This window comes from Rutidosis leptorrhynchoides, chromosome 8 (genome assembly GCF_046630445.1).
Source record: "Rutidosis leptorrhynchoides isolate AG116_Rl617_1_P2 chromosome 8, CSIRO_AGI_Rlap_v1, whole genome shotgun sequence".
Lineage (NCBI taxonomy): Eukaryota > Viridiplantae > Streptophyta > Magnoliopsida > Asterales > Asteraceae > Rutidosis > Rutidosis leptorrhynchoides.
In genome coordinates, this window is record NC_092340.1 from 12546507 (window position 1) to 12570516 (window position 24010).

Here is a 24010-nt window from a genome sequence, read left to right on the forward strand (position 1 = left end):
AGTCAACCCAAATGGCATAACCATAAACTCGTAATGACCGTAACGCGTCCTAAAAGCAGTCTTTGGAATATCATCCTCCTTCACCCACATTTGATGATACCCAGAACGTAAATCAATCTACGAATAAACCGATGGGCCTTGTAGTTGATCAAATAAGTCGTCGATTCTCTGTAGTGGGTAGCGGTTCTTGATGGTAAGTTTGTTCAACTCTCAGTAGTCGATACACAACCTAAATGTACCATCCTTCTTCTTGACAAACAAAACAGGAGCTCCCCATGGTGATGTACTTGGTCGTATAAAACCACGCTCTAAAGTTTCTTGCAGTTGGCTTTGGAGTTCTTTCATTTCACTGGGTGCGAGTCTGTATGGAGCACGAGTTATTGGTGCAGCTCCTGGTACGAGATCTATTTGAAATTCAACAGATCGATGTGGAGGTAGTCCCGGTAATTCTTTCGAAAATACATCGGGAAATTCTTTTGCGACGGGAACATCACTGATGTTCTTTTCTTTAGGTTTAACTTCCTCGATGTGTGCTAGAATGATGTAACAACCTTTTCTTATTAGTTTTTGCGCCTTCAAACTACTAATAAGATTTAATTTCGCGTTGCTCTTTTCCCCGTACACCATTAAAGGTTTTTCTTTTTCACGCATAATGCGAATCGCATTTTTGTAAAAACGACCTCTGCTCTCACCCTTTTCAACCAGTCCATGCCAATTATTACATCAAAACTCCCTAACTCGACTGGTATTAAATCAATTTTAAACGTTTCATCCCCAGTTTAATTTCTCTCTCCCGACATATATTATCTGCTGAAATTAATTTACCGTTTGCTAATTCGAGTAAAAATTTACTATCCAAAGGCGTCAATGGGCAACTTAATTTAGCACAAAAATCTCTACTCATATAGCTTCTATCCGCACCCGAATCAAATAAAACATAAGCAGATTTATTGTCAATAAGAAACGTACCCGTAACAAGCTCCGGGTGTTCCTGCGCTTCTGCCGTATTAATATTGAAAACTCTTCCGCGGCCCTGCCCATTAGTATTCCCTTGATTTGGGCAATTACTTCTAATGTGGCCCGGTTTTCCACATCCATAACAAACAAAGGCGGCATTACTTGTTTCTCCACTATTTGTCCCTTTAGTTATGTTAAACTTTGGTCCGTAGACCTCACACTTTTTCGCACCATGGCCAGTTCTTTTACACTTGGTGCAAAATATCTTGCAGAACCCATTCTAGTGGTACTCTTCACACCTTTGGCATTTTTGGTTTTTGTTGCCGTTGTTGTTATTGAAGTTGTTATTGGGATTGTTATAGTTGTTGGAACGGTTGTTGTAGTTGTTGTTATTGTTGGGACGTTTGTTGTAGTTATTGCTAGGATTGCGGTTATTGTTGCGGTTGTGGTTGTAATTGTTGTTGTTGTTGTATTGGTGACCCTTGTCACTGGTTTCTTCCCACTTTCTCTTGAGTTGTTTCGTGTTGGCTTCTTCAGCCACCTGCTCTTTAATTCTTCCCTCAATCTGATTTATGAGTTTATGAGCCATTCGACTTGCCTTTTGTATAGAAGCGGGCTCGAGTGAACTCACATCTTCTTGAATCCTTACTGGTAACCCTTTTATAAATGCGTCGATCTTCTCTTCTTCATCTTCGAACGTTCCTGGACATAATAGGCACAACTCTGTGAATCGTCGTTCATATGTGGTAATGTCGAACCCTTGTGTTCGTAACTCTCTAAGCTCTACCTTGAGCTTATTGACTTCGTTTCTAGGACGGTACTGCTCGTTCATCAATTGCTTGAATGCCGACCACGGTAGTGCGTAAGCAGCATTTTGCCCTACCTGTTCAAGATAGGTGTTCCACCACGTTAACGCAGTACCTGTGAAGGTATGCATAGCGTACTTAACTTTGTCCTCTTCAGTACACTTACTTATGGCAAACACCGATTCGACTTTCTCGGTCCATCGTTTCAATCCAATTGGTCCTTCAGTTCCATCAAATTCCAAAGGTTTGCAGGTAGTGAATTCTTTGTAGGAGTATCCTACATGATTTCTTGTGGAATTAGTTCCACTGCTAGATCCAGAATTATTGTTATTTTGAATAGCAGCCTGTACTGCGGCTATGTTTGCTGCAAGGAAAACACGGAAGTCTTCCTCGCTCATGTTCAAATTCTGACGAGTCGTCGGCGCCATTTCCTTCAAAAATAGCCAAACGAATTAAGTTAATCATATAGAATTTTAAGAGTAGTCAATAGTATTTCGTAGCATAGTATGAACTCATTTATAAAAGTTTTTCTTCATATTAGCATTTTATAGTTTTTAATTCGGGTAGTACCTACCCGTTAAGTTCATACTTAATAGCTAATATACAATTCAACTACTACAATTCCATATAAAAAACTGATTATAATAAAATTTCGCGTTCAAATTTTATATAATAATTACAACTTACAATACCGCTATTATACATTTAGGATGAAATATAGCACATAATAACTTTGCTACTCGGCAGCTATAAAGGCATTTCTAGTTAATACGCAAGTCGTTCAGCAATAGAAATAAAGACACGTAATTCATAAGTCCATAAACAAGTAATGCATTCTGGTTTTACTAAGATGACTTCCCATCCTTGGTCTTGTGGAAAGTAACCGTTATGACCATTGGCTAGGCAGCATGCTGTAATGTTGTCAAAAGGACGAGGGTTTTGTAATGTCCAACAGCCCTGCAATAATCTAAAAACCTTGTTTCTCACCCCAACTACTAAATCCGTCACTTGTGGAAAGGTTTTATTTAAAAGTTGTAATCCGATGTTCTTTTTCTCACTTTGGTAAGAAGCGAACATCACTAACCCGTAAGCATAACATGCTTCTTTATGTTGCATTTTAGAAGCTCTTTCTAACTCGCGAAATCCTATGTTGGGATATGTTGAGTCAAAATAGGTTCTTAACCCGTAGCGTAAAATTGCATTTGGGTTCCCCGTATTTAACGCTTTAAAGAAAACACGGCGTCACTTACGGTCTCCCCAATGTGATATACACCACCTATCAAGGGAAAGCCTTTTATAAACTAAGGCATTTCTGGAAAGTCTTTCAAATGTTTGACAAGTTAATTTTGCCATAACTAAATGTGCTGATGAATTCTGACCGACTCTAGACAAGATTTCCTCAATCATATCCTTTGGTAGGTCTTCTAAAATATTCGGTTGTCTACCCTTAACGTTCATTTTGTTTTTATACTGTAAAATAGACAAGGATTAGATTCATAAAAGATAATTAACAAACAATACAAACAATTTTTACATAGAACATAAAAGTACAAGCACACTACAATACATATAATACACAACATGATTACAACCCTCTAATCTGAATCACTGGTTTCTTCTTCTTCGGACTTGGTTCGCTTTCCTAATTTTCTAGGGATATATGGTGTTCCTCTAATACGAGCCGTCGTTTTTCACAATGGTTTAGAAAAACCTGGTGGTTTAGAGGTTTCCGGGTTATTGTTACACTTTAGGAAATACGGATGTTGCCGATACATATAAAGCTCATAGGGGTTGGAATCAGGTTTCTCTATTTTTATACCTTTTCCCTTATTATTTTCTTTTGCTATATTAAATTGGGTCAAAGTAATTTCTATAACATCATCGAAATCCTCATCGGGATCCGATTCATCGAAAAATTGGTAATCTTCCCAATATTTTGCTTCCTCGGCGGAAACACCATTGACCATTTTTAACTTTGGTCCGTTGGTTGAGGATTTTCTTTTATTTAAACGATTTACTGTAGGTATCAATATTTCTTCCTCCGGAACCTCTTCTTCTTCCGGTTCCTCCTCTTCCGATTCCTCCTCTTCCGGTTCCTCTTCTTCTGGTTCCTCCTCTTCCGGTTTCTCTTCGGGAATTTGTGAATCTTTCCAAATTATATTCGACTCTTCATTATTATTAGGTGAGTCTATGGGATTTGTACTAGTGGTAGACATCTATCACACAATATCAAACACATTAAGAGGTTAATATATCACATAATATTTACATGTTAATAATATATAGTTTCCAACAAAAGTGTTAAGCAATCGTTTTTAAAGAAAACACGGTCGAAGTCCAGACTCACTAATGTATCCTAACAAACTCGATAAGACACACTAATGCAAATTTCTGGTTCTGTAAGACCAACGCTCGGATACCAACTGAGATGTCTCGTTCATATTGATTATAAACGTTCCATATTAATTGATTTCATTGTGAGGTTTTGACCTCTATATGAGACGTTTTTCAAAGACTGCATTCATTTTTAAAACAACCATAACCTTTATTTTATCGATAAAGGCTTAAAAAAAACATTGCGTAGATTATCAAATAATGATAATCTAAAATATACCATTTACACACGACCATTACATAATAGTTTACAATAAGAATATATTACATCAAAAATAAGTTTCTTGAATGCAGTTTTTACATAATATCATACAAGCATGGACTCCAAATCTTGTCCTTATTTTAGTATGCAACAACGGAAGCTCTTAATAATCACCTGAGAATAAACATGCTTAAAACGTCGACAAAAATGTTGGTGAGTTATCGGTTTAACCTGTATATTACCAAATCATAGTAATAGACCACAAGATTTCATATTTCAATATACATCCCATACATAGAGATAAAAATCATTCATATGGTGAACACCTGGTAACCGACATTAACAAGATGCATATAGAATATCCCCATCATTCCGGGACACCCATCGGACATGATAAAATTGAAGTACTAAAGCATTCCAAATTCCAGAATGGGGCTTGTTGGGCCCGATAGATCTATCTTTAGGATTCGCTTCAATTTGGGGGTCTGTTCCCAAATTCTTAGGCTACCAAGCTAAAAAGGGGCATATTCGGCTTCGATCATTCACCTATATAATGTAGTTTCATTTACTTGTGTCTATTTCGTAAAACATTTATAAAATTGCATGTATTCTAATCCCAAAATATTAGATTTTTAAAAGTGGGACTATAACTCACTTTCACAGATTTTTACTTCGTCGGGAAGTAAGACTTGGCCACTGGTCGATTCACGAACCTATAACAAATATGTACATATATATCAAAGTATATTCAAAATATATTTACAACATTTTAATACGTTTTACTGTTTTAAGTTTATTAAGTCAGCTGTCCTCGTTAGTAACCTACATCTAGTTGTCCATAGTTAGATGTACAGAAATAAATCGATATATATTATCTTGAATCAATCCACGACCCAGTGTATATACGTCTCAGGCTAGATCACAACTCAGATTATATATATTTTTGGAATCAACCTCAACCCTGTATAGCTAACTCCAACATTACTGCATATAGATTGTCTATGGTTGTTCCAAATAATATATATAGATGGGTCGATATGATATGTCAAAACATTTGCATACGTGTCTATGGTATCCCAAGATTACATAATATATTAGAATACATATATAATACAATATAAGTTAGCTAGGATATGATTAATATAGATTTGTTACCAATTTTCACGTAGCTACAACAAGAAAAATTATCCAATCTTGTTTTACCCATAACTTCTTCGTTTTAAATCCGTTTTGAGTGTTTCAAGTTGCTATGGTTTCATATTGAACTTAAGTTTATGAATATAAACAGAAAAAGTATAAGTTTATAGTCGGAAATACATGTTACAAGTCTTTTTTGTAAAGGTAGTCATTTCAGTCGAAAGAACAACGTCTAGATGACCATTTTGAAAAACATACTTCCACTTTGAGTTTAACCATGATTTTTGGATATAGTTTCATGTTCATAAGAAAAATCATTTTCCCAGAGGAACAACTTTTAAATCAAAGTTTATCATAGTTTTTAATTAACTAACCCAAAACAGCCCGCGGTGTTACTACGACGGCGTATATCCGGTTTTACGGTGTTTTTCGTGTTTTCCGATTTTAAATCATTAAGTTAGCATATCATATAGATATAGAACATGTGTTTAGTTAATTTTAAAAGTTAAGTTAGAAGGATTAACTTTTGTTTGCGAACAAGTTTAGAATTAACTAAACTATGTTCTAGTGATTACGAGTTTAAACCTTCGAATAAGGTAGTTATATATATATGAATCGAATGATGTTATGAACATCATTACTACCTAAAGTTTAGTAGGTAAACCTACTGGAAGTGACAAGAAATAATCTAGCTTCAAAGGATCTTGGATGGCTTGAAAGTTCTTGAAGTAGGATCATGACACAAAAACAAGTTCAAGTAAGATTTTTACTTGAATTAAGATAGTTTATAGTTATAGAAATTGAATCAAAGTTTGAATATGAATATTACCTTGAATAAGAAAGATAACCTACTGTAAATAACAAAGATTTCTTGATCTTAGATGATTACTTGGAATGGATTAGAAAGCTTGGAAGTAAACTAGTAAACTTGAAAGGATTTTCGAAGTGTTCTTGAAGTGTTCTTCCTAAGATGATTATAGCTTGATTCTTGAAGTAATTTTTGATGAATATGATGATTAGCTACTGGAAAAATTCATTCATAAGTGTGTGTGTGTGTGTGTGTGTGTGTGTGTGTGAGTTTTGAGAGAGAATTAGAAAGAGAATTGGAAGTGAAATGGAGTGAATGATGAGTGGTAAGTGGTGAGTGGTGAGTGGGGTTAAAAGGAGTTCTAGTTAGTTGACTAGTTCATGGTAGAAGTTAAAATTAATTAGTCATGCATGACATAATCAAGAGTGGAATCCCATGGTAGTTCCTATTGGTATATACACATAGTAAGTACGTCTAGAAGCTGTGTATAATACGGGTATGAATACGACTAGAATTCTTGATGAAAAAAGAATGGGAATGTAGCTGTAACCATTTTCGTTAAGTATGAGTGTTTTGATATATGTCTTGAAGTCTTCCAAAAGTATATTAATACATCTAAATACACTACATGTATATACATTTTAACTGAGTCGTTGAGTCATCGTTAGTCGTTACATGTAAGTGTTGTTTTGAAACCTTTAAGTTAACGATCTCATTTAATGTTGTTAACCCATTGTTTATTATATCTAATGAGATGTTAAATTATTATATTATCATGATATTATGATATATTAATATATCTTAATATGATATATATACATTTAAATGTCGTTACAACGATAATCGTTACATATATGTCTCGTTTTGAATTCCTTAAGTTAGTAGTCTTGTTTTTATGTATATAACTCATTGTTAATATACTTAATGATATGTTTACTTATCATAATACCATGTTAGCTATATATATATATATATCCATATATATGACATCATATAGTTTTTATAAGTTTTAACGTTCGTGAATCACCGGTCAACTTGGGTGGTCAATTGTCTATATAAAACATATTTCAATTAATCAAGTCTTAACAAGTTTGATTGCTTAACATGTTGGAAACACTTAATCATATAAATATCAATTTCATTTAATATATATAAACATGGAAAAGTTCGGGTCACTACAGATGTCAATTATGAGAATGTGCTGCTATATCGACAATGATTGTGTGAGCTTTTTCGGGTGTTTTTTTCATGATTGATCCTCCTGCTGCAACATCAATATCCTTTCGAGTAGCCACATTGACTCCTTTATAGAATATTTGGACCTTTTGGAATGTATTCAACCCGTGTTGAGGACATACCCTAAGCATTTTATTGAATCTGGTCCAAACTTCATACAGAGTCTCATTAGGCTTTTGCTTGAAGTGATTTATATCACTTTGCAACTTTGCTGCTTTTGAAGCAGGGAAGAATTCTGACAAAAATTTGTCCATCATATCATTCCAATCTTCAATATAACCTTCTGGTAATGAGTCTAGCCAATCTCTTGCATCATCCTTTAATGACTATGGAAAGATTTTTAAACATGCGATATCATCGGTGAAATCCTTGATCTTGAATAGCTTGCAAATGCTTACAAACTTACGAAGATGCTCGTTAGCATCCTCATTTGGAGCTCCACCGAATTGGCATGTATTAGTCACCATGTGGAGAAATTGACCCTTTATTTCAAAACCGTCAGTCATCGTAGGTTGAATAATTGCGTGGCCTTGACCTGTCCTTGTTGCCTTCATTAATGCATCCATCGTTTGATTTGTAGCAGTCATCTCTTCCTCTTATTTAATAACTGGCTCTATGATTGGTTGAATAACTGGTTCAGAGTTAGAATTTAATGAAAGTGATTCTAAACCTTGAGCAAGAGACTCTACTTCTTGAGCTCTCAGGCGTTCGTGAAGTTCTCTTTCAGGTTCAGGATATGAAGGAATTAAATTAGAGTTGGAAGAACGTAGATTCATGCATCAATACCTATCATGTAATCACAACACCACAAACAAACCAATTGAAAAAACACAAGCTTACAATAAAAAGTAACTTTTCTAGGAATTGAATTCCTACAAAAGGATCGAATAATTCAAAGTTTATTAAAATCTTTTAACAAAACTGCTCCCCGGCAGCGGCGCCAAAAAGTTGATGTGTCAAGACGTAACCTTTAAAATGTAGACAATATGCTTAATAATTAACACATAATACAGACAACTAAACCCGATCATGCAGTAACTAGCAAGTAAATTGACCAGTTCGAACCACATGGAGAAGTTTGTTTTAAGGACTTTATAACGATTAATTATTCTAAATGGGGGTTTGTGTTTGAAGTTGTATTTTTGTTTAACGAAACAGTAAATAAATATAATGAATAACAAGAATGAGAATGTGGTGTTTACTTCTATGCTTGATAAATGACAGGGATTGTTCTTTTATAATTAAAACCGTTATGTAATAGTTACAATAGAGCAGTTTATATCAATTTCACAATATCTATAAACTTAAGAACTATGTTTAATCAACAGGATTCTTTCGTGGTTGAATTCACATAAAACCTAGTTTACTAAGATCACTCTAAGTAAACTACATGATTGTATATCCTAGATATCATTCAATTAACATCCTATACTCACATATAGGTGGCTAAATCACTAGGTGTTGAAGTATAAGCTATGGCCTTTGATAAACTCACATGAACCAAGTCATAACTTACATAATTGAACTAGGATACAAGGATGGTTACAACAATGGATCTTTTGAAAGAACATGGTGATTTAGATTGATTAACTAGCTAGACCCAACCCGGTTAAACTCACGTAAAACCTAAATTACAACAATTACTTGAGGTAATTTCATGACTTTGTTGCTTTGGGTCTACTTCAATTACCGGTAATAACACATAACTAAATCACTTAAACTTATGTATCTTACCATCTAGATTACTAGTTGTATTGAAGCATAAACTGTTCACCGAGTTAACTCACATTAATTGGTTTACAATTTATGTAATTGAAGTGATGAACTAAATAATCATAATTATGGTTCTTGTAGTTGGACTAGATGATTTAATCAATCAAACATATATATAACTAGCATAACATCAAAGTATAGAACAATCCCAAGCCATAAATCTTACATTGAAGCAAACACACAAGGCTTTTAGCCAAACATAATCATAATAGAACTAATGGAACAGTTAATACAAATTGAATTCATGTTTAAAAGATATAGAACGATAATACCGATTGCGATGAATAATCCTAGCTTAATCTTGATGTTGAAAGAATGGAGATTGACTTGTAGCCTTCCTTGAGCCTTGAAAAAACGTATTGAAACTGAGAGAGAATGTAACAGTGAAGGTGTGTGAAAGAATGAAACCAAAGCCTCTCTTAAATAGGCTCAAAAGTTAGGTAAACTGGCCAGAAAATCACTAGATGCGCCGCATCTCCTAAGGATGCGCCGCATCCCTTTACAGTTTGTTTAATACAGCTCATTTAGCACTCAGGAACTGTCGGCAGGCACTGGATGCGCCGCATCCCACACCAGATGCGCCGCATCTGGCTCCCAAAATGCGTCTCATGGCTTTAAAACGTCGTATCTGAAACCTTTGGCAAAAACACGCATACAGATGCGCCTCATCCCTTTTGGGATGCGCCTAATCTGAGTCTGGAAGTGTATTTCTGGGCTGTTTTTGCTATCTGACTTCATTTTAAGCATCGTTTTCGCTGTTGGTCTTCATTTATTCAATCACAATGGACTTTTACACATATACATGAATTACAATATTTAAGTACAACAAATATATACAAATAGATACAGAATTAGATTGAAATAACGACAATAAACATGTATGATTTTGGCGTTATCAAGTGTAAACTGGAGAATTTTCTCTCGCCTAAATTTTTCTTGGATCTGTTCATCCACTTCGCTCCCCCTATTGCTTCTTCTTCAAACACTTGTTAACTACCTTTTCTTCTATCCCCTTCCCGTTTTGTCCCTTATTCGGCTATCACTTGCTCTGTTTTGAACGCTCCATGTCTCTCCTCGGCTTCCTCCCGTTTGCTGGAGTTTGGACGTTGTTGTCATCCTTGAAACCTTCCAGTGGCTTCTAGACGTTTTAATTATTTTTGGTTGTTGTAGTTTTGGTTTATTTTGTCTTCTCGAAGTTTGCTTTTCGATGGTAGTTTAAGACGGTTTCGTTACCGTCAATCCTTCGATATTTATGGTGGTTCGCCTACCATTAGGTGGGGACCTCTATAGCTTTGTGCTTGTCTAGAGGCGTTTCTCTAAAATTACCGATAGTCGGTTTTGGGGAGTGTTTTTGAGTTTTCTAGCATTTGTTTTCGGGTTTTTCAAAGATTTTGGGTGATTCCTCATGTGGCCGGGGTTTGCATGCTCAAGGGAATTTGTTGTAGCAGGTTTACTCTATTAGTAGTTTTGGAAAAAATGTTTCGAGTTGGATGACGTTTGATGATTGTTTTTACGTATATGTGTGATTTATTTGATTGACTTTGTTGGTATGACGACAATTGTTGGTTTGCATCATGCCTTGTGACTGTCGGTTTTGGGTCTGATCTTCGGATGTCTTCATCATTTCACCTTCAATTTGGTCTATGACGAGTACTGCTGGAGTCTCTCTCGATTTGATTGACATTAAGTTTATGGGTTTTGGATGTCTCAATGACATTAGACTTGTTTGTTGGTTTGTTCAATTTGTAGGAGTATTATTACTTGTCCTGGTAGGATCCGAAAAATTTTGTTGGCAGTACGTTTAATAGATCACCAATCATTGAGGCATGCTATTATAGTCTGCGTCACTTGTCATCGTTTAATCCTTGTAGATTTTTTGTTTTATTTATATATATATTTTTGAAAAAGAAATGAGAACTAAAAAGAACTGTGATTTTTTTTGTTTTTTTTTTCTTTAAACTGTGATATTAGATAAAGTGTATTGCTAAAAGTGTCGATGTCATGGCAAACACCTTATAGGCTTAAAGTTAAGTTCGTAAATACTCCGTGATTTTAATTATAAGTTCTTACAGCAACAATTAAATACGGAGTACTGGTTATGTTACTTATGTTATTACCACATACATAAATAATACTCCTGCATATAAGGGTAAAAACGTAACATTAGCATTTGCATTAGGTGGATACATGTAACTCTGTAAGATTGGAGTTGGTGTCTTGGTGAGCCGTGATCTACTTGCAAACGACAAGAAAACGCACATGCCCCCATTTTGTTAAAATCACCTCCACCGTACCAAAAGATTCTATCGTCTATGCAGGTTTTTAACTTAAAAAAAAAAAAAAAAAAAATGAGCTATTTCTTACTTTCTCGAAATTATAGGCAAATCATACGATTTATTTATTATTTTTCTAGCCTTAAAAGCTAATAACTTTTATAAATAGAAAAAGATTTCATCTTAGAGATGAAAACCTTTTTAAGCATATAAACATGAAAAATATCGAGCTAAATAAAACATAAATCAATACCAAAGCTCACGACTTTAGAAACAACTAACAAATAACAAACACACATCAAACTAACTTAATTCGAACAAATAATAAAATAAGAATAGTGAGTAACCAATCTTCAAGACGAGCACGAGATTCGAAACCACATAGATCGCACAAAAAACATACAACCATGAAACCTTCGATCTCGAACATCAGATGTCTTTGATGAATTCTTCAAATTTTTCCATCTCAACGTCTTGTACCATTTTATCCTTTTTCTTTTGCTTATTAGATTTAACGGTCTCTTGAGGACATGAGTTAAGTAGTACAACAACAACAACAAATAACCCAATTTTATATGAGTGGTGTATGGAGGAGGTGAGATGTAGACAATCTTTCTCCTATCCGAGAATAAAAACAAGTCATTTCTCTACCCAGAGTGAAACACTCTCATTTCAAAAGTAGAGAAAGTCATCTCTCTCTCACTATTCGACGGATAAAGAGATTGTTTCCGATTGAAACTCCGGTCAATAACTAATTTTTTTAAATAATAAAATAAAATTAAAATAAAAACAAGACGCCGTGAAAAATTGAGTTAAGTAGTGTTCTACTAATTTGATAAAGATAAAGATAAAGATCATATCATATCATTATCATATTTCATATTTTCACATCATATTAATACTAATATCAATATTACAATAAAAACACAAATAAACTCAATCTTTTCCTAGCGAAACAACAAATGGTGGTGTGGATCGGTAGCTCTTAACGAAATACAGATTAAGAGTTTCGAGTAGATTTCAAATCGTTCGAGGAAGAAAAAGATTGAATGGCTTAAATGGCTTTCGGATCCGTCGTCGTATATGTAGTTGCACATAGTTCATAGTTATAGTCATGCTTGTATAGTTGAACAGTTGCACTGATCATATACATATACACATGTAAATTTGAGTCTCAATGCTTCTGCTGTAGAGGTTAATAGTGTATAGCAGGGGGCTACTCATTAGCTCTCTTAGGTTGCTCCCAATGTTGCCGTCCTGACCACCGCCCACCACCGCACCCTCCTGGACGTCGATGGCAGCGGCCAGCCCAGGGAGCCGCCCTCGATCTCGCCCAGCCCATCGTGCTTCTGTTCGTGTTTTTTGGGAAGATTTGTGGACGAAAAAAGTGACCGTTGCACCCCTCCAACGGTCCATTTTTGGGCCGTTGGGAATTGATTTATTTTTATTTATTTCTCACCTCTATATATACATACATATACATTTCACAAAAATACATCTCAAACACATACACATTTCACTACATCTTCATACATTCTACTCCAAAAATGAGTTCCAAAAAAATTCAAATAAAGGAAAATCAAAATAACGCGCTCAAGTTCAAGAACGGGGTTCGGTCGAAAACGATATGTTGCAATCTTTAATAGATTGTAGCAACAAACAACCGGGTTTTCTCAATTTGCAAACTCGAATCAATTTACGCCAATGTTTACAAACATTCTCAACCCGAACCTACCACTTAATCAACGCTCTCACACTTCCCGAATCAACCTCAATCTCAAGTTTATACACACTTTCCGGACCAACCACAAACTCAAGTCTATACAAACTACCCGAACCAATCACAATCTCAAAAACAAACACCTTATTATCCTAGGCTACGTGACGAGTCGGACGAGGAAGAAGTTCCCGAAACTCCTATACAACTCGAACCCGAGCCCGAGCCCGAAACCGAGCCCGAACCCGTAGCCGATCCAAAAGGAAAAAAAAGTGAAGTGTCCAAAAGTGCCGTGGTCCGACTATGAAACTCGAATTTTAGCCGAGCGTTATGTGTACGTTTCCGAACATCCGGATGCGGGAAACGATCAAAACTTTAATTCAATTTGGGGTGAGGTGCGAAAACAATATAATTCGATCGTTCAGGAGAAAAGACGTGCGGATCAAATTAGTGGAAAGTGGGCTAAAATTCAAAGGGATGTGAAGATATTTATTGCAATTTATTCAAAGCTCGAGAAGATGTGGCAAAGTGGAGCAGCGGGGGAAGACATTATGAACGCGGCCCGAAAACAATTCAAAATTCAAACAAAGGGTCGACAATTCGCTTTTGAGGATGCGTGGCAAGTTTTAAGGAATTGCCCGAAGTTTTTAGAAGGTGAAGGTGTAGCGGCTACGAACAAACGAAAACAAGCCGATGATATACCGATGAATATTCAAACCGAGGCAAGTTCCCACCCAAACACAAGCTCGAACCCCGACCCAACCCAATTTGAAAATTTACTTAAGGATCACGACCCAATCCGACGTCCCCCAAGTCGAGCTAAAAGTCAAAGGGATTCGTACTCATCCGATGCCGCAAGTCGTATGTCTTCCGATGAAGTACGTATGAAGATAGCTCAATCGACCGAAGCTTCTCAACAAGCGGCTGCTCGAACCATGGAAAAGCTTTGCGAAGAAAGCGAGACGAGAACAATGTTAAAAAGTTTAAAGCTACTTTCCAAATCGGTTTCACGTGACTTGCCTCCCGACGAATATGAAATGATGATGAATTATCGAGCAAGAATTAAGAAGAAATATGCTAAGGAATTGGCACGTCCCGACAACGACGAGTAGTTTGTTTAGTTTTTTAGTGTTTTATTTTAATAATTGTCGCATTTTTATTTATCGTTGTAGTGTTTTTTAGTTTTAATTATTTGTAATGTTTTTTTTATTTATCAATGAAATTTTAGTTTTATTTTATTACGTATTTATTATTTATAATATATATATATATAACTAAATTAATATTATTTTGGAAATAATAAAAAAATAAAAAAAAAGGAAGGAAGAAGTGTCATGGTTGAGAGTGTTTAGTCCTGGGTTTAGTCCTGGGAAGGAAGTGAGAAAAAAGTGCTGATGTGACGCTGAAGACTAATATGGAGGAGTGTCTTCATTGGGAGCACTCTAGGTGTTTGTTTTTTTGTTTTATGAAATAAAATTGCCTTGCTTTTAAAAAAAAAATCTATTCCTAGTACGGACTTTTTACTATCAAATATATTTTCATTAATCCCCGTTTTAACCCCTTCACCACTCTGTTTACATTCGCTTACTGTATTTATTATCTTCTCGTTGTTACCTCTGTGTCCCTCTCAATCAGCATCACAACATTCGCCAATCAAAACACTAAAAACATGAATCGATTCACCAAATTTGACTTCATCGATTACTTATTAACTGCTGAATCATTTCCAAAACCACTCTTAAACCCTACCACTGATTTCGATTTTGCTCTTGACATCTTAAACCCTACATTCCCTTCACTCGATTTCGATGACTTTCACACAATCACCGATCTAATTCAAATCGACCGTGCGACGCCGTTCGGTTCCATCTCAGCTCGTAAGCTCATCACCAGACCACGCAGATCTCCAACCGTTGAATCGTTATACCTTCAGTCATTATCCGATCGAGTTTCTGCACTCGAGCTAGGGTTTGGTTTGGTGAAAGAAGAGAAGGTCAAATCGTCAGATCGGAAGTACACGTGGACGGCTGAGATTAACAGTACTGAGAAAAACGGTTTAGATCGGAAGTATAAGCTGACGACGGAGATTAAAGGAGGGAAGAAGAAGGAGAAGAGTAGTAAATGGACGGCTGAGATCAAAAGGAAAGGAGATAGTGATGTACGGAAGTATACTTTCACTGCATCAACTGCAAATGCAGCCATTGATGATAATGATGAATCAGAGAAGAAAAACAAAGAGAAGAACAAGAAGAAGGATAAGAAGAAAGAGAAATCGCCTCGAATCGTTGAAATCCAAGGCTCACCAGATCATGGATCTCTGTTACTGAAACAGGTTTATCTCATTTCATTAATTAATTAATGTATACATCAGTATACGTATGTGTATCTGTATTACAGTAGTAAATTTGTGTACAAATTTGTGTAAAGATAATGATTTGCTGATTAACTTAGTTTAAATGTGATGATAATAGGCATTTGCTAGGTCATTAGAGAGGAACAAAGGGAAGAAAAAGGAGTTGTCACCTCAGGATGCAGCTATGATGATACAGATGACATTTAGAGCGTATTTGATTAAGAGGTCTAAGGCTCTTCGTGCTCTGCGCGAGTTGGCTGTTGCTAAAGGGAAGCTTAAGGAGCTTAGGACTTTGTTTAATAACTTCTCTTATCGTCGTCGGATTACTCGTGATGCAGAGGAGAAACAGAGGTTCTCTGAGAAGGTCATTGTGTTGCTTCTCACTGTTGATGCAATTGAGGTAAATAAAAATTATATCTTTGGCCATTATATGAATATAATCGAAATGGATGTATGGTTTTCAATTTAGTTGTAAATTCGTATCGCTAAGCGAACATTTGGAAGGTTTATTGATCATATTTCTACATAAAGTTTGTCAAATGGTATATTTTCATTAAAAGGCGAGTGTTATGTGACATTCGATAGCTCTGTCAGTGTCTTAGATTCATGTTTTTGTAGCTTATGTTCATTTGCCACAATCGACACTAGTTTATGGCTGTGATTTTTTTTTCAAAGTAAAGAATAGATTATCAATTTGTGTCAAAGATTTTGACTTTTTAAAACTTTATAGTTAATGTGAACATTGATTGCTCATATTAGCATTAGTTCCCTGAGAATGAAATACACCTTTGTCACAAGTATGAGTCTTTCAGCTTTTATTTTCACCAAATTAAGTGAGCTAATGGCTCAAATCAAAAGCAACATGTAAGATCTAACTTTAGTTACATGATAACATATTCCTTTAATCAAATGATTGATGTTTGAAATGTGGCATTCATTAAATATGGTTCATAGCACCTTTCTGTCTGAAACTTAAACCTTGTATAGTTGTATATGTTTAGCATTTGAGATTTAGATGATAATAAGTAGTGGTTGCTGTATGCCAAATCCAGGGTGCTGATATCATGGTGAGGGCTGCAAAAAGGTCGATGGTGGATGAGCTGGAAGCAATGCTGGACGTAGTGGACCCACAGCCAGGAGGTGATCGCTCCCTATCTTTGAAGAGGAGGACATTCGACATGCCAGATAGTGTCATTCAAAAGGAACTAGCAGAAGGTGTGGCTCAGGTTGTACGCATGCTCGGTGAGGAGGACCTTGATGGCTCCGAAACCTAAGAAATTCGCTTGCAAGTCTACTCGTGATAACATGACTATGAAGCCCATGTTTAACTTCAATTGGCTTCGAGGTGTAGTATCATATTTATGTAGCTTTCAAGGGACTTAGTTTGATCTATGTGTGTTGTATGTTTGTTTGTACTATGTAAGAGTTTCGACAATATTGAGTCTTGTACCGAGTAGTCGGTGCTTGCTACTCCTAATTAATTCGCATGCTGTTTTAGGGTGCGTTTGATAAAAACTGAATGATTTAGCGCTGAATGGTTCATATCCTGAATGGTTCAAAGACTCTGAATGAACTAACTTCTGAACGAGAAAATGGTGTTTGATAAGTATTCTGAATAAACGGTCTGAATGATCAAAATTACTATTTTAACCTTCTATGTATTATAATATTATTTGAGAAAAACATTTAAATTAATTCTATCAATTTATAACTATAATAACTACAGTTTACATATTTAATAACATGAAAATTACTGTAAAAAAATACTCATCGTAAGTCCTAAATTTATTTATATTTTTTTAGAAACAACAATACTTTAATTACAAACTTTAACAATGTTAATAGTGCTGCGTACTATATAGTCATTTTTTATTTTATAACTACACACATTAGTACATTACCCACTCTTGAGTTACATCTGCACCAAAAATTTGTTCTTATCCTCTTCTATCTACTTTTACAGTCACCGTCCCAATTCCTCTCTTATTTGCTTTTCATCCTAATACCAACACAATGAATTACAGAGTACAATAGTTTACACAAATTAAATTGAATTAATGTTATCTGTATCCATATGTGTACTCTGATCTTTTTAAAAACTCAGATCATTATAAATCAAATCGATATCGTCGTCATCATCAACCGAAAGCATAGGTATTGTAAGATTGCTTTTACAACATGTGTTTGGCGTTGATTGTGTCTGAAAATTACAAAATCAATTTTGTTAACTAGAGGTTCAAATGAAAGAAGAAGGAAAAAAAGCCCTAATTCAAGGGGATGAAGATGGGTGTGCTGTTGGGGGTTGTTAAAAGGTTTAGAAGAAAGATTGAGAAAAGAAATATGGTGAAGTGAGAAGATAAATAAAAAGAAATGGGAGGGCAGATGTGGAATCCTCACGCTGAACCAAATGGTATATCATTCAGATGGGGTGGGGGTGCTGACCGATTCAGAGGACTTGGTTCCATTCAGAGGTGATGTTTATTGCAAAACAAACACTCTGAACACTTAAGGATTCAGTGTTCAGCACTGAACTGCACCATTCAGCAGCAAACAAACAGACCCTTAGTGTTTTGAACACCATCTGCCTTTTTGCTTCCTTCTTTTTCTTCCTAAAATAACGAATACTATTAAAATGAGAATACTATTAAAATGAGAGATACATTCATCGAACAATAAAGGATCCCAAAACCGATTACAACAATACCAACCATTCTAAGACTGAAAATGAGTAAGAAAACTAGAAGACCCTAATGGAAAACAAACTTAAATCGAGCCTCAACCCATGCCAAGATAAAACTAAGCAAACGAATACTAATTTGCTTCCGTTTCAACAAAAAGGAAACGATTTATTGTTGTCGTTTTGTCTTTTTGGTTTTGACCCCCCAAGTTAAAGTTAGATTTTTGTTTTTTAATATGTTTTTGTCTGAAGATCTGGACCATGCATGTTAAGAAAATGTGATCTAAAGGTCTGCATGTTATGTTTAATAATGAAAAATGTTTTTATGTCTGCAGAATAACTTATATTTTTACAAGTATGTGAGTTTGTTGACGGAATAAGACATTATTTTATCATATGTTTTTATAAAAACAAACAGTACACAGTAAAAACGTTTTCAGAATGTAAAACAAACAACACCTTATAGTTTTTTTTTTTTTTTTTAATTATTTTTTATTTTTTGTTGTTGAAAAAACGAAACTATATAAAAAGTTAGGAACTTTTGTTTCGGAAGTTTAAAAACTGGCATATAAAAACTCAGAAATTTTGAGGCCCACTTTTATAAGACTACAAACAACTTAAAAACCAGATTCTGAATGAAAATGCATTTGGCCTCACCAAAATGATTGTCTTTTGGTTACCATAGAATGGTTCATAATCTCATTATGATTAGCCGGATATTTTGCTTTCCAGTGTTAAGTTTAAACTACAAGAGTATGAATAACAAATGAATTGAACTCTGAAAAATTGTGTGTAGACGTTAAGATACCAACATCACTTCTCATTTGTCATTACAAATTTAACATATATGAGTTAGCATAATATAATCTCAGATATTTTTGTTGGACAGTTCCATGCACATTTCTAATTAACGGAAAAACTAATTAATCTATACGTATCTTTTTAAGGGTCTATGGATGGATACATAATACCAATGCATCAAAAATACTACATTTCCACGTTAATACGTACAAGCAAGTGTACGTATTACAAAAAGCTCATTTGTTATGAATTGGTGTTTTCCGGTGTGGTGGTTGATAGTCCATCAGTACAACATCATCATTTTTGAGATTCTCGACTTCTCCTTTTCCTGTGTATGAGGATACAGGTGGTCTTTCATGATCCTACAAATACATCACCAAAAAAAAAAAAAAAAAAAAAAAAATATATATATATATATATATAGGTAGGATCAAGAGGGAAGTAACCAATCGGGGGAAGCAAATTTTTTTTTTTTCGTTTTTTGAAAAAACTTTGTTCACGAACATTATAGATTGGATGAAAATAAGAACATTTAGAAAAGACACTTCGTGATGAATGTTATTATTTTAGCGGGAAAACGCTCGAAGAAGAAATATATAACAATTATAGTGTTTTTCGAGCGTATGTTGAGGTTTTAGATATCAGGGTTTAGAAATTAGGGTTTAGATATTAGGGTTTATAGGGTTTAGATATTAGGGTTTAGAAATTTAGGGTTTAGGGTTTAGATTTAGGGTTTAGATTTAGGATTTAGATTGAGTTTTTAACACGAACGGTTTAGAGTTTATGGTTTAGGGTTTAGGGTTTGGTGTTTTGGGTTTATGGAATAAACCCAAAACACCAAACCCTAAACCCTAAACTCTAAATCGGGCTAAATTTTACTTCACAAAACATGAAAAAAAAACGTTAACATTCTTCACGAACAATATTATCTTGAATGTTATTTTTGTCGATCGTTTTCCCGCCAAAATAATAACATTCATCACGAAGTGTCTTTTCTAAATGTTCTTATTTTCATTCAATCTATAATGTTCGTGAACAAAGTTTTTTCAAAAAACGAAATTTTTTTTTTTTTTGCTTCCCCCCGCTTCCCCCGATTGGTTACTTCCCCATTGATCATGCCCCTATATATATATATATATATATATATATATATATATATATATATATATATATATATATATATATATGTTATTTGAATATTTGAAGTAGAAAAGTTTGGTCAATGGTCAAAGGTCAAGGTCAATAATCTTCATAGTTAATGGAAGTATTATTAATAATCTTATAGACCAACATAGAAAACAGGAGCCGTGTTTTCGTTCCCTCCAATTACCAAGTATACTCACAACATCCAACCAACACAACATTTATAAACAGTAATAAAAGTGTCAAACATAACATTAAACTGTGATAAAACGTTTGTTAGTGATTTTTTTTTTTTTGTTCCCATTCTTGTAACAAGTAATATAAGATGCAGTTCATCGTGCTGCTGCTGTATGGAAGCTTAAAGTGGTGCAGGATCAATTTGTTATTTGCTAGTTCCTGTATTTTGTATTGCTTTTGGATTGGTTTGTATGTAATTGTGTTGCGCTGTTTTGTTTGTGGGTTTAGCATTTAGGGTTTTGGGTTTAGTCCCTAAACCCAAAACCCGTAAACTCTAAACCCTGAACTCTAAACCGTTCGTGTTAAAAACTCAATCTAAACCCTAATTTCTAAACCCTAATTTCTAAACCTCAATTTCTAAACCCCAATTCTAAACCCTTCTACTAAACCCTTTGGTTCTATGGGTTCTCTCCCTACCTAAGTTTTCCATAGATCCTTTCAATATATATATATATATATATATATATATATATATATCTTAAGAAATAAAAATTTAATTATTAATTAATTACCTTGACATGATTCACATATATATATATATATATATATATATATATATATATATATATATATATATATATATATATATATATATATCAATATATCTTAAGAAATAAAAATTTAATTATTAATTAATTACCTTGACATGATTCCGCTTCACCAAAGCCACACGATGAGAGGAAGAAGATTCAACAATTTTCTTTCCTGCACATTGATCATTACTGTTAAATACAAATAACTATTAACTATATACTATATATAATGCACAAGTATATACCATCCACACATTCTAACATAATTGTCTACTGTAAAAATCACACAGTTTAAGGAAAATACAATCATTATATTGTAATTTGTAATACACTAAGATTTAGTTTAAAGACAAACCTTCTAATTTAGATACCTTGTCTTGTACATTTTCTGTGTGCAAGTCTCCAAATTGATCAACATTCGAATGTGAATTCGTCACTAGATGTCGAGATTGAGCTGGTCCTCTTTCTACCTGTTTAAGATACATTAGTTTCTTTGTGTTTTTCTCATGATACAATAGATAAAATAACTTACTCCGTACGTATAACATAAACATGAATAAACGCGTACATTTTACAGTCATTAGAGAAAGGAATGAAGTAATAACCTGAAGAGATATGGAAGGTTTAATAACAATGGTAGAAAGAAGACGGGCATTGGAGGAACGTAAGCAAATAAGTAGAAAAAAATTGGTAAATAGTAATAAAATCAAAGAGCACATATTCCTTATTCTAATAACTGCACTTAAAGTATGTGAAAATTTTGAGTAGGAATAAGAATCAGGTGTGTAAGTATAAATAGGATTAGGTGGATTTGTAGATCCCCAAAATTGGTTAGTAGGCTGATAATTAGGACGGGTCAAAACGGGTGGTTTCACCCAAGAAACAAAATCAAGGGTTTTGATGAGACTTGTGAACTCCGAAATAAGTGTACTAAATATCACAAAATCAAGAAAAAGTTGTCCCCTATTTTCTTCATCCATCACTTTCATCAATTGGGTCATAGGCCTAGCTCTCTAATTATATAAGTTTATAAGGAGTACTACACTACTAGTGTGGTTGATCTATTAACTCGTTTGATTAGTTGGTGATAAAGTCACGTGTTTATATACATGCAAGACATGCATATCCATGAACAAAGATATCACGATATACACTTATATAACAATTATACAATAATCTAATAATAAAAGGAAAATGGCGGGGTTAACAACACCCATTTTTAAAAAAAAAACATAATGACATATTAAACGGATTCGAAGATCAATGAATACAACCATTACCAATATATGTTAAACCCAGTCAAACAAACGACATAATTACAAACCTAAGCACAACGGTCCTACCAATTGAGTGGAACACAATTAACATAGGAAATAAACCATACCTTAACTGCCAACATAGGAAACAATATATATATATATATATATATATATATATATATATATATATATATATATATATATATATATATATATATATATATATATATATATATATTCCCTTAATAAATAAAGAACTTTTCATGTAGAAACAAGACCTACAACAATAACATAAGCAACAGAAATAAGTGAAGGATTCATGATAAGTTCCTCTTATAAAAATGGTTAATGATACACTTAATCAATAAACTATGACTTAATTATTGTAGGGCTAAAAATCTCGCTATCTTGGGCAAATGGGTTTGATAGGCTAAATTAGAACCCGATGCTCTTTGGGTTTCTATTATTAAAAGTATTCACGGGGCTAATGGGCTACTCGTTCCTTCGGGCTCTTCCGGGCCAAAAGGAAAGAGTGGCGTGTGGTTTAACATCTTATGTGCAGGCTCTTCCATTGAAAAGACAGGTGTTCCATTTGGGAATTCGTTTAGCAGACTGATTGGAGACGGATCAAACACAAGCTTTTGGCACACTCCTTGGCTTTGTGATACACCCCTCTGCAGCAGGTTCGTTTGGCTATATCACTTCTAGCAGCAACAGCAGGCCACGGTCAGAGACAGGATCACGTGGCTCAATGGTTCGTGGGAGGCGAATTGGAATTGGGTTCGAGAAGTAACAGGTATTAATCATTTTAATTAACTAAAGTTAGTAGTTAATTAGTTGGGCTTTATTTATTTAAATTGCATACTTACTTGTACTTGGGCTTGAACTTTTATTTCATGGACTAGTAAGCCCACCCTACACCCATAATGGACTTGTAAGCCCATGGATTAAGCTAGTATTACATTAAGGTTAAGTATGAATGTATTAAGCTAAATAGGAGACAAAGTGTGCAAGCATGCAAGACCATTTCTCCATGCATTTAACCTCACTACCCTTTCCTAGCTTTAACACTCTTCCAACACTAGAAAGTGGCATTTGACCTCCCCATTTTTGCACCCAAACCGTCAGCTCTCTTAATCAAGGAGGGAGTTCTTTTTTTTTTCTTGCTACATATCTACTTGCATTTCACTTCATTTTCACACACTTACTTGCACTTACTTTTCTCTCTAGCATTTTCTCTCAAAAACTAGTAAGTAACAACATTATTTCTTCTTCTTTTCTCTTCTAAAAACCGAAAATCTCATCATCATTTGTTACTTGTCTTGTTAGTTGTTTGTTGTTTGTTATTACTCAAGATCAAACTTTATAGTTTGAATCTTCATGGATCTTGGTTACTTCCACCTCTTGTTTGATGAAGAACCAAGAACAAGAACCTAAAACTTGTTTGTTTGTGGTTCTATACTTAAATGTTTTCAAGATCTAGAGTTCATAAACTTGATGATCTTCTTTATGTTTATGTTTTGTAGACTTGAATTCTTAAGATCTTAACTTTGGTTTGAATCTTCTCAAGTATGAAGCAAATATGAACATAATACTTGTAGCTTTAATTTATTTCTTCATTTCATTTATTTAAAGTTGTAGTGTTACTAATTTAGTCAAGTATTACTAGTTAATCTTGATCTCATATTTCTTGAAACTACTTTG

The 24010-nt window shown here is 34.4% G+C and overlaps 2 protein-coding genes across 2 annotated transcripts; one reads left to right on the top strand and one right to left on the bottom strand.

Annotated features, from left to right (window-relative positions):
• The first annotated feature begins 14914 nt into the window (after positions 1-14914).
• Positions 14915-17151, top strand: LOC139862556 (uncharacterized). Its single transcript, XM_071851172.1, has 3 exons — positions 14915-15635; positions 15775-16056; positions 16709-17151. The coding sequence occupies exons 1-3, from the start codon at positions 14973-14975 to the stop codon at positions 16928-16930; spliced, it is 1167 nt and encodes a 388-aa protein (XP_071707273.1). The 5' UTR covers positions 14915-14972; the 3' UTR covers positions 16931-17151.
• A 1934-nt stretch (positions 17152-19085) lies between these two features.
• On the bottom strand, positions 19086-22048 carry LOC139863161 (uncharacterized). The gene is made up of 4 exons (XM_071851809.1): positions 21653-22048; positions 21403-21517; positions 21155-21219; positions 19086-19496 (listed from the first exon to the last, which is right to left on the bottom strand). The coding sequence occupies exons 1-4, from the start codon at positions 22046-22048 to the stop codon at positions 19371-19373; spliced, it is 702 nt and encodes a 233-aa protein (XP_071707910.1). The 3' UTR covers positions 19086-19370.
• Between the last annotated feature and the right edge of the window lie 1962 nt (positions 22049-24010).